The sequence below is a fragment of the Lissotriton vulgaris genome, chromosome 3_1 (genome assembly GCF_964263255.1).
Source record: "Lissotriton vulgaris chromosome 3_1, aLisVul1.2, whole genome shotgun sequence".
Taxonomy (NCBI): domain Eukaryota; kingdom Metazoa; phylum Chordata; class Amphibia; order Caudata; family Salamandridae; genus Lissotriton; species Lissotriton vulgaris.
In genome coordinates this window covers 250,154,242-250,168,267 of record NC_141689.1, presented here as the reverse complement: position 1 = coordinate 250,168,267, position 14,026 = coordinate 250,154,242, and the positions used below count along the sequence as shown (strand labels likewise).

The 14,026-nt window shown below is 45.3% G+C and overlaps 1 protein-coding gene across 1 annotated transcript in view; it reads right to left on the bottom strand.

Annotated features, from left to right (window-relative positions):
- Window positions 1–384: 384 nt before the first annotated feature.
- LOC147726272 (E3 ubiquitin-protein ligase TRIM39-like) overlaps window positions 385–14,026 on the bottom strand; it is a 92,756-nt gene continuing 79,114 nt past the window's right edge. Inside the window, exons 5-6 of the mRNA XM_086960372.1 lie at window positions 3,829–3,947; window positions 385–1,898 (exon numbers count right to left, since the gene is read on the bottom strand). Coding sequence (XP_086816498.1) covers window positions 1,390–1,898; window positions 3,829–3,947 — 628 coding nt within the window. The 3' untranslated portion in view covers window positions 385–1,389. The remainder of the gene's footprint in view (window positions 1,899–3,828; window positions 3,948–14,026) is intronic.

Genomic DNA, 14,026 nt, shown 5'->3' with positions numbered 1-14,026 from the left:
AGCCCGGCTTGCTTGAATCCAGTGGTGTGGAGAGCATGGGACTCACGTCTGAGCATACCATCCCACTCGGGGTGACAAATGAAAAAAACACAGTTGATGGACAGAATGCAGAACAATGTCATACATTCACCCCAGTACAGAGATCTGGGCCTAAATCCATAGTTGTTTTGCTTTTCCTCCTTCTTTTAACCTGATGCATGTCTGTGATTAAAGTTGCTGCAGTGTGGTATGCTGTGTTTCTGCAGGTACAATAAACGGAGAAACGAGGTGCAGTGAAGACGCTGACCCTAACCCTGATGAAATTGCCAGTGAACTGTGTAAGGCAATGAAACATGTTGGTTTTAATTGAGCAGTCACACAGAGAGGAATAGAATACAATGTCCAGTGTTGCCAAGCACATTTTTAGTTAAGGTATACAGAGTTTCTATGTTAGATTTCGGTATCCCAATAGGGTCACTTATAGAATACACACCACACTTTTTGGTTTTTCTTATTCTGCACCATTCACTCGTTATTTCTGACAGTTGGCAGATGCTAATGATGAGAATCTGAGGATGCAGGCGAGTACCAGCTTGTAAACCTCCCTTGGTGTTACTCCCGTGAGGCTCTGCCAACTTTTCCTCACCTTTTTCTCCTTTCTCATCCCCCTTCTTGATGTCCTTCTGTACATTGATGAGAGGGTGGACCAGCAGTAATAATACCCCACTTTTTAATTGAAGTCGTGATTTAGGGCACGTTGAGGCAGTAGTGATAATCTAGATCCACTGTAGAGACACCCTAAGTAGGGTGTATTTCACGAATGATATATGGTGGGTTGAGGTCCATACATATAGTAGAAGCAGGTGTTTTGTTGAGTAGCATTACTTTCAATGACACAGGGGGGACTGGACTCAGCTGCTCATGTACTTTGAGTCAGATGTGCTTGTGCTTTGACTCATTGCAGCTAAGTGGTAATTAAATGACAAATCAGGGATAGAAAGGGGTTAAATCTGTACTCAGAGATTAAAGTCTCAGCCCCTCCCCAGGTGTGAGGGAGTGGGAACTAAAATGCATAAGATGGGGAAGGTGTAGTGTGTCACGTGACACCCTCAAAGACGACATGTGGCACAATAAGAATGTACGCATCCTGACGCGTAATTGGAAGAAAGTTCATTAAAGATTTGGACAGTGAACGGAGACTGACCAGACTTGTCTTCTACACCGGTGCCTACCTAGTCACTTCTACGCCATCAGCCAGGCCCTACATTAAGGGCACAACAGGCGGTAGGGAGTATAAGCTCTAACACCTGCTTCAGCTCTCCTGCCGGGCGAGGGAGGGCTGCAGCTCCTTTTGGGGGTTGGCTGCAACTCCTACACAAGCCTCAGCTCTGATGCTGGGGTGGGGTTCTCCTACAGCAGTCTCAGCTCTCCTCCCCCAACACAGAAGATCGGGAACATCCTCTCTGTGAAGGGGGTGCGCGGGTACATGTAGAGAAGTTCCAAGGAATTTGCATTGTATAGGGACAACCGCCCCCCATCATAGTCCAAATACACCCCCAGTTTAACAGGCCTCTCACAAGGGGACAGAGGTGTTTTAGGGAAGGTGAGAGCCCAGTACTGACCATGCTCCAACTCCACACCCCAGACACCCCCCTCAGGTGACTCTGTGATCTCTTCCTTCCTGTTCATAGACTGTGCTGCGACACCCACGGTCCATCCTCTCCCCTCCTGCAGTATCTGCACCTCCCAGTAATGTCTGCCTGAGGTGAATCCCTCGCTTCCCAGCACGCAGGAATAGACAGCAAATCTCTCAGGGGTGTCCAGCAGGGTCTGTGGCTTGTCTGTTCCTCTCACACGTCTACACCCCTCAGACAGGAGGAGCCAGGGGTGTGCTGTGTCTGCATCCAGTGTCACCATCACTGCAGAGAAGAGTCATAATTTGTGAATTAAAGCACACAAATACAGCATATCATTTATATTTCGAGTTTATTTTAGGCAACTTGTCATGAGGCAAACCCATCTTGAAGGATCGAGCTGTACTCTCCTGTACACTGCACTAGGCAACACCTATCTGAAAGAACAAAGGCCTTGCTCTGCCAGTGCCCCAGACTGTATTGTACACTGGACATGATATCATCTCCCAAGAAGGACAATCTGGAAGAAGCACACTGCACTGTACAATATACTGCACTATACAGCACCTACCTGGAAGTGTTGTACTTTAGTGTACTGCACACTAAACTAGACAACAACTTTCTGAAAGAAGCACACTGCTATACTGACCTGTACAGCACCTACCTGAAAGGAGCAAACTGTATTGTACAAAATACTGCACTTACCTAGAAGGAGCGTACTTCAGTGTACTGTACAATGCAATAGACGGCACCTATCTAGAAGGAGTACACTGCACTGTACTGCACACTAGACTAGACACCGGCTACTGGAAGGAGAGCACGGCACTGTACAGTACACTAGACCGCGTGTACCACATAGGACCTAACTGAACTTTACACTGCACTGGACAGGACCTACCTGAAAGGAGCGCACTGTATTGTACCATATACTCTATCAATTAATCAGTCAAGATTTATAAAGCACGGCTACTCACCAAATAGGGTATCCAGGCATGTCTATACTGCAGAATAGAGGACCTATCTAGAAGACGTGCATCTACTATACAATAGATTGCACTATACAGCACCTGTCTCGAAAGAGCATACGTTACAGGACTCAACTAGACCGTGCCCACCTTGAAGGAGCATACTTTATTGTACTGTACACTGCACTGGACAACACCTATCTAGAAGGACCAGACTGTAATGTAAACACAGCACCAGACAGCAACTATCTAAAAGGTGTGCACTGTAATGTACTGCACTAGCAGCACCTAAATGGAGAAAGCACACTACTGCACTCAACAGCACCTATCTGGAAGGGGCATACTTTAGTGTACTGTAAACTGCACTAGACAGCACTTTTCAGTAAGGAACAAACTGCACTATACACTAGGATTAACATATCTGGAAGTAACACTTTGTACTTTACAATACATTAGAAAGCACCTACCTTGAAGGAGCTCGTTGTATGGTACCGCACTATACAGCACCTAATTTGGTAGGAGTGCATTGTGCTGTGTACTGCACCGATTTCAAAGGAAGGCAGTGTACTTTTCACTACACAGCCGCTATATGAAAGGGGCACACTGTAATGTACAATATACTGCACTAAGCAGCAACTATCTTGAAGGAGCTTACGGTACTGACATTATAGCAGCTACCTGGAAGGAGCACAATGTACTATACCCTACACTAGGTAGCACCTTTCACGAAGGAGCGCACTGTACTGTACACTGCACTAGGCACCACTTATCTGGAAGAAGCGGTTGTGTAATGAAACCACGTATGCGTTACCACACCGTCTCACCAATGCAAGTATGCCTTGGTGAGTATGCCTTTACTACCCATTCCTTTAAAATGAATTATGCGTTGTTAAGGTATTAACCCCCGACCCCTGCACCCGCCCTGACTCCTAAAACGACCCCTTCCCTCCTGAAAACCAACCCTGTCCCTCCCCCGAGTCCTAAAAACGTCCCTGTTCCAAGCCCTAACACCTACCCCGACCCCCGTGTCCCAAAAACGACCCCGCCCTACACTAAGCCCTAAAAGCTACCCAGACCCCCCGAGCCCTAAAAACTACCCTGCCCACCTAAGTCCTACAAGTATTACGATCCCTGCCCCCACACTCTAATCTCTAAAATGGCCCCCTAAGCCCTGGGCCTGACATCTAAAACTACCCCCTACCTCCTTAAAAAAGCAACTCCCTCCCCTTAGTCAGCTCAAGTCCATTTACCTTTATAATTCTTCATCTCCTCTTCAGGTTTTTGCTTTTTCATAATTTCAAAATGTGCTCCTTTTTCTGTTGTTTCCTTCACATGCTGCTCTGGACCTTGAAATTGTACCTTCTTACACCTGGAAGGACACACAAACATGTTAGTGTTACAGAACAATTAGAGTCTAAAGGGCCTGAAAAACAACAGCACATACATCCTATTATTGGAAATAAAATGCTATAATCACAGGAGCCCCAGCAGAACAGCATTCAGTGTGTCTTATGATACACACAAAGAAAGCAGTTTTAGAGTTGGCCAAAATTGGCAGGTCCTCCCACCCAGGAACTCACGCATGACACGATGTGCATCTTGCAGGTATGCCTTTATTTGTTGGTTCACATCATGCTCGGATCATGACCTCCCGTCTCGAGGTCCAGTATCAGAATGCACTTCTTGTCCGCCCCCTGACCGGATGTGGTGTCCGGTGTCCCCTCGCCCCTGCGCTGTCCCAGGGTCCTAGTGCCCTTGTCCTGGACACGATATCTCCCCCCTTGTTGCAAAACAAACATTTTCCTTTTGAAGAAAGAAAGAAAGAAAGAAAGAGAGCGAGCAAGAGAGAGAGAGAGAAAGAGAGAGAGAGAAAGAGAGAGAGAGAGAGAATTGATGATGTGCGATGGCCCATAGGCCCCTTCCTTTACACCTCTTCAATTGGTTTCTTTTGTTCATCTGTTTCCTTCTTGACCGCTGTTTTCTGATATTCGCTTGAGCTTCTTCCTTTGTGTGTCTTTCTACAGTTCTTGCTTTTACCTCTCTGCTTCTCTTGCTTCTGCCTTGCTGATATGCGAAAGGTGCCCTGTGACGTGACACTGTCCAAGCTGCCACCTTTGCCATCCGTTCTTTTGCTTTTGTCATCTTCACTTTGCCTCTGGGATCTCGTTGCCACATTTCCTCGCTTGTCCTTCTTTGACCATCGCGATTTCTCCTTTCTTTTATTGGTAAGTCTCTTCGGTCTGCACTTATTTTCTCTTCCACTGGTGGCCGTCTCGTCTTGCTCAGTCTGTTGGGTGTTACTATCCATGCCTCTTCCATGGTGTTGTCTTTCTTTGTCTCTTGTTCTAGCTCTGACGTTGTTGCTGATATCGGTGCGTTGTTCTCTAGGATGTAGTTTAAGTGATCTTCTGCCCTTATTCTTGCATCTTTTTTTTTTGTATAGCCGTGGATGTCTGGACGTGTAGTCTGCTAGATTTTGTTCTCTTGTTAATTATTTTCACTTCATAGTCCATCAACCATCTTCCCCACCTTTCTGTCCTTGGTGGTACATTTGCTTTCCGGTTGCCATAAATCTTTCTTAGCGATTGGTGGTCCGTCACTACTGGTGATCTTGGTGATTCTTTTTCTGCTTTGTACTCCAGGTGATCTACCATTGGTGTTACCCAGGCTGTCGGTCCATCTGTCGGCGCGATGATTTCTTGACTCATTAGTGATTTTCTCCCTTTCAGCTTTTCTAGTCCTCTTATTTGTTTCTGATATTCTCTTGAGATGTTCGTGGCGCCGCTGTTGAGCACGAGCGTCGCTTTTTGGGGCCCCACCTGTTCTTCTTTTCTATTTCTAGCACTTGTTCACTGACTCTTCGTGCTTTCTGTCATTTATTTTGTCCTTTTGCTCTTTTTGGCACTTATTTTCTTTCTTTGTTTTACTTTATTTCGCTTCTTCTGGGCTTTCTTAGTCCTTTTTCCTTATATTCTCTTTCTTCTTTTGTTTCACTTTCTTTGGCCTCTTCTGGGCTTTCTTAGTCCTTTTTCCTTATATTCTCTTTTTCTCTTTGTGATCTTCTGTCCCTTTTTCTTCCTTTGTTTTACTTTATTTGGCCTCTTCTGGGCTTTCTTAGTCCTTTTTCCTTATATTCTCCTTTTCTCTTTGTGATCTTTTGTCCCTTTTTCTTCCTTTGTTTTACTTTATTTGGCCTCTTCTGGGCTTTCTTAGTCCTTTTTCCTTGTATTCTCTTTTTCTCTTTGTGATCTTTTGTCTCTTTTTCTTTCTTTGTTTTACTTTATTTGGCCTCTTCTGGGCTTTCTTAGTCCTTTTTCCTTATATTCTCCTTTCTTCCTTTGTTTTACTTTATTTGGCCTCTTCTGGGCTTTCTTGGTCCTTCTTTCTTTTATTTTCTTCTTTTTCCTGGTATGCACTTGTATTATTTCTTTGTCTCTTTGTTTTATTACTTTGTCTTCTCCTTTTCTTTTTCTCTTTTTTCGGTGCGCCTTTCTGGCACTTATTTCTGTGGCACCACGTGTCCTTGGTGCTGTTTCTGTACCTCTTTTGTCCTTTTGGGTCACTTCTGTGACTTATTTCCCTTTAACTTTACTTTAAATCACTCCTTTTTGTCACTTCTTTTTCACTTTTCTTTTATCACCACTTGTTGTTCTTGTCTTCTTTCTTTTCCACTTCTTTTGTCTCTTTATGTTACTTATTGTTGCTTATTTCCTTTAATTTACTTTAAATCACCCTTTTTGTACCTTCTTTTTGCACTTTTCGTGCTTTCTCGCGCTTTGCCTGGCCTCAAAATGGCCGCCGCGCTGTTCCTCGCTTCCTATTGGCTCCCGTGCCTGGCTTAAAGATGGCCGCCGTTGTTCGCGCGTTGTTTCACGTCCAATCAGGACTCTGCCTGGCTTTAAAATGGCCGCCCGTCTGTTCTCTGTTCTTATTGGCTCTCGCGCCTGCTTCTAAGATGGCCGCCGAGACTCTCGCGAGAGCTCGCGCCGATTCTTTCACGTCTTCGCGCTTTTCCTCGGCGCTTACCGCTTCACTTGGTCTTCTCTCTGCAGCGCTTGGGGTGGGCTACCACGTCGCTGCACGTCTTCTTTTAGCACTACCTTCTTCTTCACTGCACTGTGATCCAGGGTGGGCTCCTGGTTTAAAATCACGATTTTCTTCACGTCGCTGCTGGCCTCCTGATGATGCCGCACCTCTACCTCTGCTTGCGCTGGACACCGCATCCCACCTCTCGTCGCCAGTTGTCGTGTCCTCCCACCCAGGAACTCACGCATGACACGATGTGCATCTTGCAGGTATGCCTTTATTTGTTGGTTCACATCATGCTCGGATCATGACCTCCTGTCTCGAGGTCCAGTATCAGAATGCCCTTGTCCGCCCCCTGACCGGATGTGGTGTCCGGTGTCCCCTCGCCCCAGCGCTGTCCCAGGGTCCTAGTGCCCTTGTCCTGGACACGATAGCACACACTATCCTTTATTCTGTGAACGCCATTCTGGTCAGAACCTTGGAGGAATTTGCACATAATTTGGCATGGGTGAAAATTCCACTCCGCCGGCGGTATCCAATGAGTTTTGCACACTCCGAGTTCTGATTGGAATGTGGAGTTCCAGCAAAACTTTGCCAACCACTGCGTGGCGGAGTTTTGTCTCATACGCTGCTCGCCTACGTTGACTGGAGAGCACGAGTGAGAATTTGTGTCCCCTAGCCAGCTTCTTGCATAAAGCGGAAACCGACATTGTTCCCACCCAGAGGGAGCAGCTACTAATGCTGCTCCCCCCCGGGCGGGAGTAATATTTTGATCTGTTTCCCTGCCCCCAGTCTGCACCCAGCTGGCAGGAACATTTTCAAAGCTGTTGCCAGCTGTTAGCACACTTTGTGGCTGATTTTCAAAGAGTTGGCGCTGGTGCTTGCATGACACAAAGCAGCGCAAAACCTCGAATTTACAGATAGGCGCTCGTAAGTATTTGTGCCATATTTTAAAGTTAGCGTGACGCTCAAATGGTTTTGCATCTCACTGCGCCAAAAGTCGGTTTAATGTATGCAGAGTGGGTGTGTCAGGGCGTTAACCATGCAAAAAGTTCAGAAACCCTGAGGGCACTGGTATTTACAAGAGTCACTCAAAGTGACGCGGAGTAGCGTAAAAAGGATTTGCACAGAAAAAATAGCGCAGGTACAAAACATGCGCAAAAAGACCTGGAGCCATTTACTGGGAGATCTACCAGCAGAAACACAACAAATATCTACTGGCTGTGTCAACCATGGAGATTGCTATTGTTCGTCACCATCAGTGGATAGTTGCCTTGGCTGGAAAAGAAAACCCAGAGAAAGGAAAGAATCCACAAGCAGAGAATATCACTCATCTACATGAAGATACTGGTAGCTGGATCCTCGTCCGACTGCTGCATTATAGGAATGGGTTGTGCGTGATGGTTTCTGCCATTTCTTGTGTTTGGACATCCACCAAAATACATTGCGTCCTTTTGCGCTGTTTTGCTATTTATTTTAAGGATGTGCATGACGCACATACATTTTGAGCTGCAACGCAAGACTATTTTTGCGCAAGCGCTAGTTTAAGACGCTTCGCATTGTAAATATGACACAGCACTAATTACTTTCACGCACCCAGCGCAGTGCTAAGGTTTTCTGGTGCAGGGCAAATTCTACTCAACCTTTGAAAATCTGCCCCTTTGTGTTTACTCCTGTGTGGCGAGAGTTTTGAAATTGCACCTGCCAAGTGGGATCAAACACAGGATTACCAGCCCATGCAGGTACGGGCAGGAAAACAGCTTTGTCTCAGGGGTGGGTTACCCTGGACATAACTAGTGAGCAGGCCCAGGGGATGGGATCCCCAAGGCCATTAATGGCTCAGGGAGGAGGGGCTGTGTGTGGCCCCCTTCCCTTTTCAAAAGTTTAGCTGCCCTTGGGGATGCAGTCCCCAGGGCCTTTAGAGGCTCGGGGAGGGGGGGTTACGCACCTCACTCCCCTTAAAAGTAGGTCGTCCACAGGAGATAGGGTACCCTGGGCCAAAAGCAGCCCAGGGAGAGGGGCCATGTGCCCCCCTCTCCCTCTAAAAGACATCAGGCCCTGGGAGATAAGGTCCTCTGGGCCCAAAAAGGCCCATGTATGGAAGCTGCATGCCCCCCACCTCCTGAAAAAGATGTTAGACCCTGGGGAAGGGGTACCCGGTGCAAAATAAGCCTGGGGGGCACATGATCCTCCCTCCCTTAAAAGATAGAAACCCCTCATCTCCCCAGGCCCTCCCCTGTGGGGACCCTGCGCTTGCTATTTTTGAGGGCATTTTGCAGCAGTTTAGATGATCCTCTTCTAATTTGCAGCAAAATAAAAATTCAAAAATGAGTTGGCACTAAGCAGGGTCCCTCATGGGACCCCATCACAAGGCCTAAAGTGTCATTGTATCCCTACTCTGCCCTCTAATGTCTTTTTAAAAGCTTTATTCAGCACTTTGGATTGAGTCTCAAGTCCTAAGATGGGTTCCTGGTTGAGGTGGTGTAAGCTAATGAGATTAATTTCTCAAAAACTACTGAACAGATTTAGTGAAGTAGTGTGGCTCACTGGTAGTGAAGTAGTGTGGCTCACTGGTTAGAGGCGGCAGACCCGAGAGCAGAGGACGGCCCGGGACCAGGGTTCGATTCCCGGCGCGGCAGGTTTCTGGACCAGGGTCAGCGGACTCGATAATTCTCTCGCCTCGGTGCCCACTCTGATCAGCGATCACACTCGGCAACTCTGGGCATTAGCTTGCCTCATCTTCACTAACGGCCCCACCAGACCGCCGGGGATGCCTGGTCTCACCCTGGAGATACCCATTAAGGGACCATCTCTCAGGGAAGCCAGGAAGGGTTTCGCAGCTGTCGAAGCGCCTTGGGACCCTACGGGTAAGTAGTGCGCTATATAAATGCCTATACATACATACATACATACATACACCAAAACACAAAAAGCACACTTCCTGGACCTAGATATAGCTGTCTGAGAAATTTGGTGTAAATCCGTTCAGCGGTTTAGGTTGTGGCTGTGTCTAAAGTTCCTAAGGAAAAATGAATGGGGAAAATGCGTTTTTGGACCCCTCCCCTTTTTTTGGCCACCAAGGACAGATCACCCTGAAACTTTCCACACACAAACTAGTAAAAAAAGTAGCCCTTTTTTTAAAGTTTCGCGGAGAGTCGTCAAATGGCATCAAATTCTTTAGCAACACAAAAATGCATTTCCTATGGAATCACGATCCTAACTATGACTACCCAGTGATGACTGCCACTGGGTAATACATAATATATATATGCCTCCCGATCTTTCACTGATTCTCACAATTGTTTATATGGGGTCTTCTTTTTGTAGGATACTGTAATTTGACCAATAGCTCCTAGTGTAGTACAGGCATGCGCAGTCTAAGCTCTCGTAAGATGAATCGACGTTTCTATCATGGTATAGGCATATGTGGACTAAGGTCTTGTCAGATGACCCACAGCTCCTAGTGTGGAATAGGCATATGCTGTCTAAGCTCTTGTAAGATGACCCACAGCTCCTAGAGTGGTATAGGCACACACAGTCTAAGCTCTTGTAAGATGAGTTGTAGCCTGCTAGCATGTTATAGGCATTCGCAGTCTAAGCTCTTGTAAGATGTCCTGCAGCTCCTAGAGTGGTATAGCCATATGCTGTCTAAGCTCTTGTAAGAGCACTTGTAGCCTGCTAGCGTGATATAGGCCTTCGCAGTCTAAGCTCTTGTAAGATGACCTGCAGCTCCTAGAGTGGTATAGCCATATGCTGTCTAAGCTCTTGTAAGAGCACTTGTAGCCTGCTAGCGTGATATAGGCCTTCGCATTCTAAGCTCTTGTAAGATGACCCACAGCTCCTAGAGTGGTATAGGCACACACAGTCTAAGCTCTTGTAAGATGAGTAGTAGCCTGCTAGCATGTTATAGGCATTCGCAGTCTAAGCTCTTGTAAGATGACCTGCAGCTCCTAGGATGGTATAGCCATATGCTGTCTAAGCTCTTGTAAGAGCACTTGTAGCCTGCTAGCGTGATATAGGCCTTCGCATTCTAAGCTCTTGTAAGATGACCTGCAGCTCCTAGAGTGGTATAGCCATATGCTGTCTAAGCTCTTGTAAGGTGGCCCGTAGCTCCTTGCGTGGTATAGGCATATGCCTATACCTTGTAAGATGACCCGCAGCTCCTAGAGTGGTATATGCATACACAGTTTAAGCTCTTGTAAGATGACTTGTAGCCTGCTAGCATGATATAGGCATATGCTGTCTAAGCTCTTGGAAGATGACCAGTACCTGCTAGTGTGGTATAGGCATACGTAGTCTAAGCTCTTGTAAGATGACCTGCAGCTCCTAGTGGGGTTTAGGCATATGACGTCCAAGCTCTTGTAAGAGGACTTGTAGCCTGCTAGCATGGTATAGGCATATGCAGTCTAAGCTCTTGTAAGATGGCCCGCAGCTCTTAGAGTGGTATAGGCATACACAGTCTAAGCTCTTGTAAGATGACTTGTAGCCTGCTAGCGTGATACAGGCCTTCGCATTCTAAGCTCTTGTAAGATGACCTGCAGCTCCTAGGATGGTATAGGCATATGCTGTCTAAGCTCTTGTAAGAGCACTTGTAGCCTGCTAGCGTGATATAGGCCTTCGCATTCTAAGCTCTTGTAAGATGACCTGCAGCTCCTAGGATGGTATAGGCATATGCTGTCTAAGCTCCTGTACGGTTGTTAAATATTGCAGGGATTTGTTAGCATGAGCTGAAAGCCATTTTGTATTTCTGACAGTCATCTTGTTTGCCATGTGCTGCCACGTGCTCGCCATGTGCTCTGTCCTCCCTAAGTGTTGACTGCTCTTGTAATCTGCCTGGAAACAAACTATATTTAGCATCTTCCACCTTCTCACATGCTCAGAAGGGCCTAGCTAGTAGAATGCACCTGCTCATCTTGTAGAACTGTCAGGCTATTTTTGCTGCTGTATGGAGAAGTAACTCTCCTCCCACTTTGTTGAGCAAGCAGATCTTGTACGCCCATATTAGTCATTTTGCATGCTTACATGTGCCAGGACTGCCCCTTGGTCTTATGCTGACTATGTAACCCTAAGCATATATATGGCCTCTGTTTTCTGTACTCCTCAGACTGCCTCAATCAGTTGCTAAGGCTTCTGTGTGAGGTAGTCTCCCTCATTTCAGGTTAATAAAGATGTTATTTTTATATTTCAGCTTCTGTGCCAATTTGTTGGTTTAAAAGGACCAAGTATCCGTGGGACCCCTGAGAAGGTTTCTATTTTCTACAAATGGCGCTCCAACATCAACCTCATCAGAGAAGTGACTATCTAAGGGAGTGATCTTGTCAGGACACAGAAATCTACTGTGGAGGACAGGACTCTACTAAGGAGGTACTCTGTGCACAGAGATTCTGGGGATTCTCTGTCTCTGCAGCCCAGTATATTTCTTGTCTTCCTGATTTTGATCCTCCACATGATGTCACTCCTGACTGAGAACCTTTTTGGCGAGAGTATTCTAAAAAAGACCGTTAGTTCATTCAGAACTTGGCAGTTAGAATTTGGACACCATTTGATTGGTAAGAGTGGTTCTGCGGCACTTGCTGTTAGTTTTTGATGCCTTGGATTTGTAAGGTAGTTTAGTAATGCTTACTGTGGCTTTGGATTAGTATGGTTGGCCAATATTTGTATTTGTATGTATGTAATATGTAAATTGCAATTTATGTAGGCAGGTAATGAGGAGACTTTTCTCTGTTTTGAATTGATTTGAACGCCACACAGTACAAGAGTACCTTAAGTGCAACTTTGATTATAATATTTGCATATGTTGCAATATTTTTGGCATGCCTGTTTCAAGCACACATCGAAGAATGTGTTGCTTTTTGGAGGTACCATAGTGAGATGTGAAGTGAATTAGCCGGCTCCCCTGAGGGAATAGCTAAATACATTTAGGTATAAAAACATATTTCTTCCTTGGTGATTCTGTATCCCCATGGAATTCAAATATGGACATAATACAAACAGGGATTCTTTTCTACGCACGTTTATAAATAGAGATATGCAGAGCGATTTTTTGGTGTTCTGCCAGACAAAGCTTGTGAATTGAGTGTATTTTGGCTTCTTGGAAATAAAACGTTTGTTGGGCTGTTTATTTTGCAGTCTTTTGAATACTATTGAGAAGCACTTCTTGTAAATATGACTTACAACTAGTATTTACGAATGGTTTGGTTTAAGAACAGTCTGTGGACTGTCCTTTGTTTCTGTCCTAAGTGTTGATCTGTGGGTAAATCATGTGTTTAAATGTCTATGTGGTTTGTGGTTTTCACATTAGTGGTACTTCTGTAAGTAAATAGCGATTGCGCTCTTTGTGTAAGGATTGCTAGCCTTAAGTGCACTGTATTATGTGATTCTGAGTGTATGACCCCTTCTGTATATGTCTGGAATGGGCTCAATGTGTGTTTGTGTTTTCTTGCCGTCATCAGTCTGTTATGCAAAATGTCATTTAATTAATATTGAATAAAAATTAAATAAAAATCCAGATTTGAACCATAAGATATGCTAAATAATGATATGTTACTATTTAATTTATAGAGTAAGCAACTATGCACATGTACACACTGCTAATGCTTAAAAGATAAAATTAGAATTTCCATTCAATAGGAATAAAATAGGCCTCAAAAACGAAATTGTGTGTTTTTGTAATAAATAAACAATTATAAAACATTTCCCTTAGATATATTGTGTTAGAGATAAACAGGCAAACACATCATCTGAGTAAATTTTGCTGAACTAAACACATTATAGAACATGAATTGAAATGCCTCAGTTTTAAATAGACTGTCACCGTGCTTCCATTTCAAACACTAAAAATAGCTTTACCACAGCTGTTTTTTTACTGCCCCTTAGCAGCAGCTGTTGTTTTGATTGTAGGCCACAGAGGATTTTGTCAGGGCAACCACGGGGTAAAACCCTGCATTTCAGACAGCTGTTTTAAAAAGTTACAAAAATCAGGTTCATTATTTTGGATAACAGGAAAACATTTAACATAAGAATTTTCTTTTCTAAAGCCTTTTTAGGTCGAGGACCGTAGGCTGCGCTTGCGCAGCTCGGTCTGAAGATTTAGGTTAGGGGGCTTGAACCCGCCCCTCTTCTCCATTGGCTGGCCTCGCAAATGCTGGCCAGCCATTGGAGGAGAGGGGCGTCACTCCCTCTAAGCCCTGTCTTTTTCGGATTCGGGGCGTGTTTTTTAGGTTCTTTCTATCTGTGACGTCATCCGTCACTCACCAAAAAACATGACCCCCATTCCAAAAATGTAGGAGCTTTGCGGCAGCCATTTCTGCCCGACCGCGTCCGGCCCTTGCATCCATCCACTTGTATTTTTTTGTAAGCCCCAGTCTGAAAAGGACGGAGCTTACATCAAAATCCTGGTGCGGATACAATAAGTGTCCATTG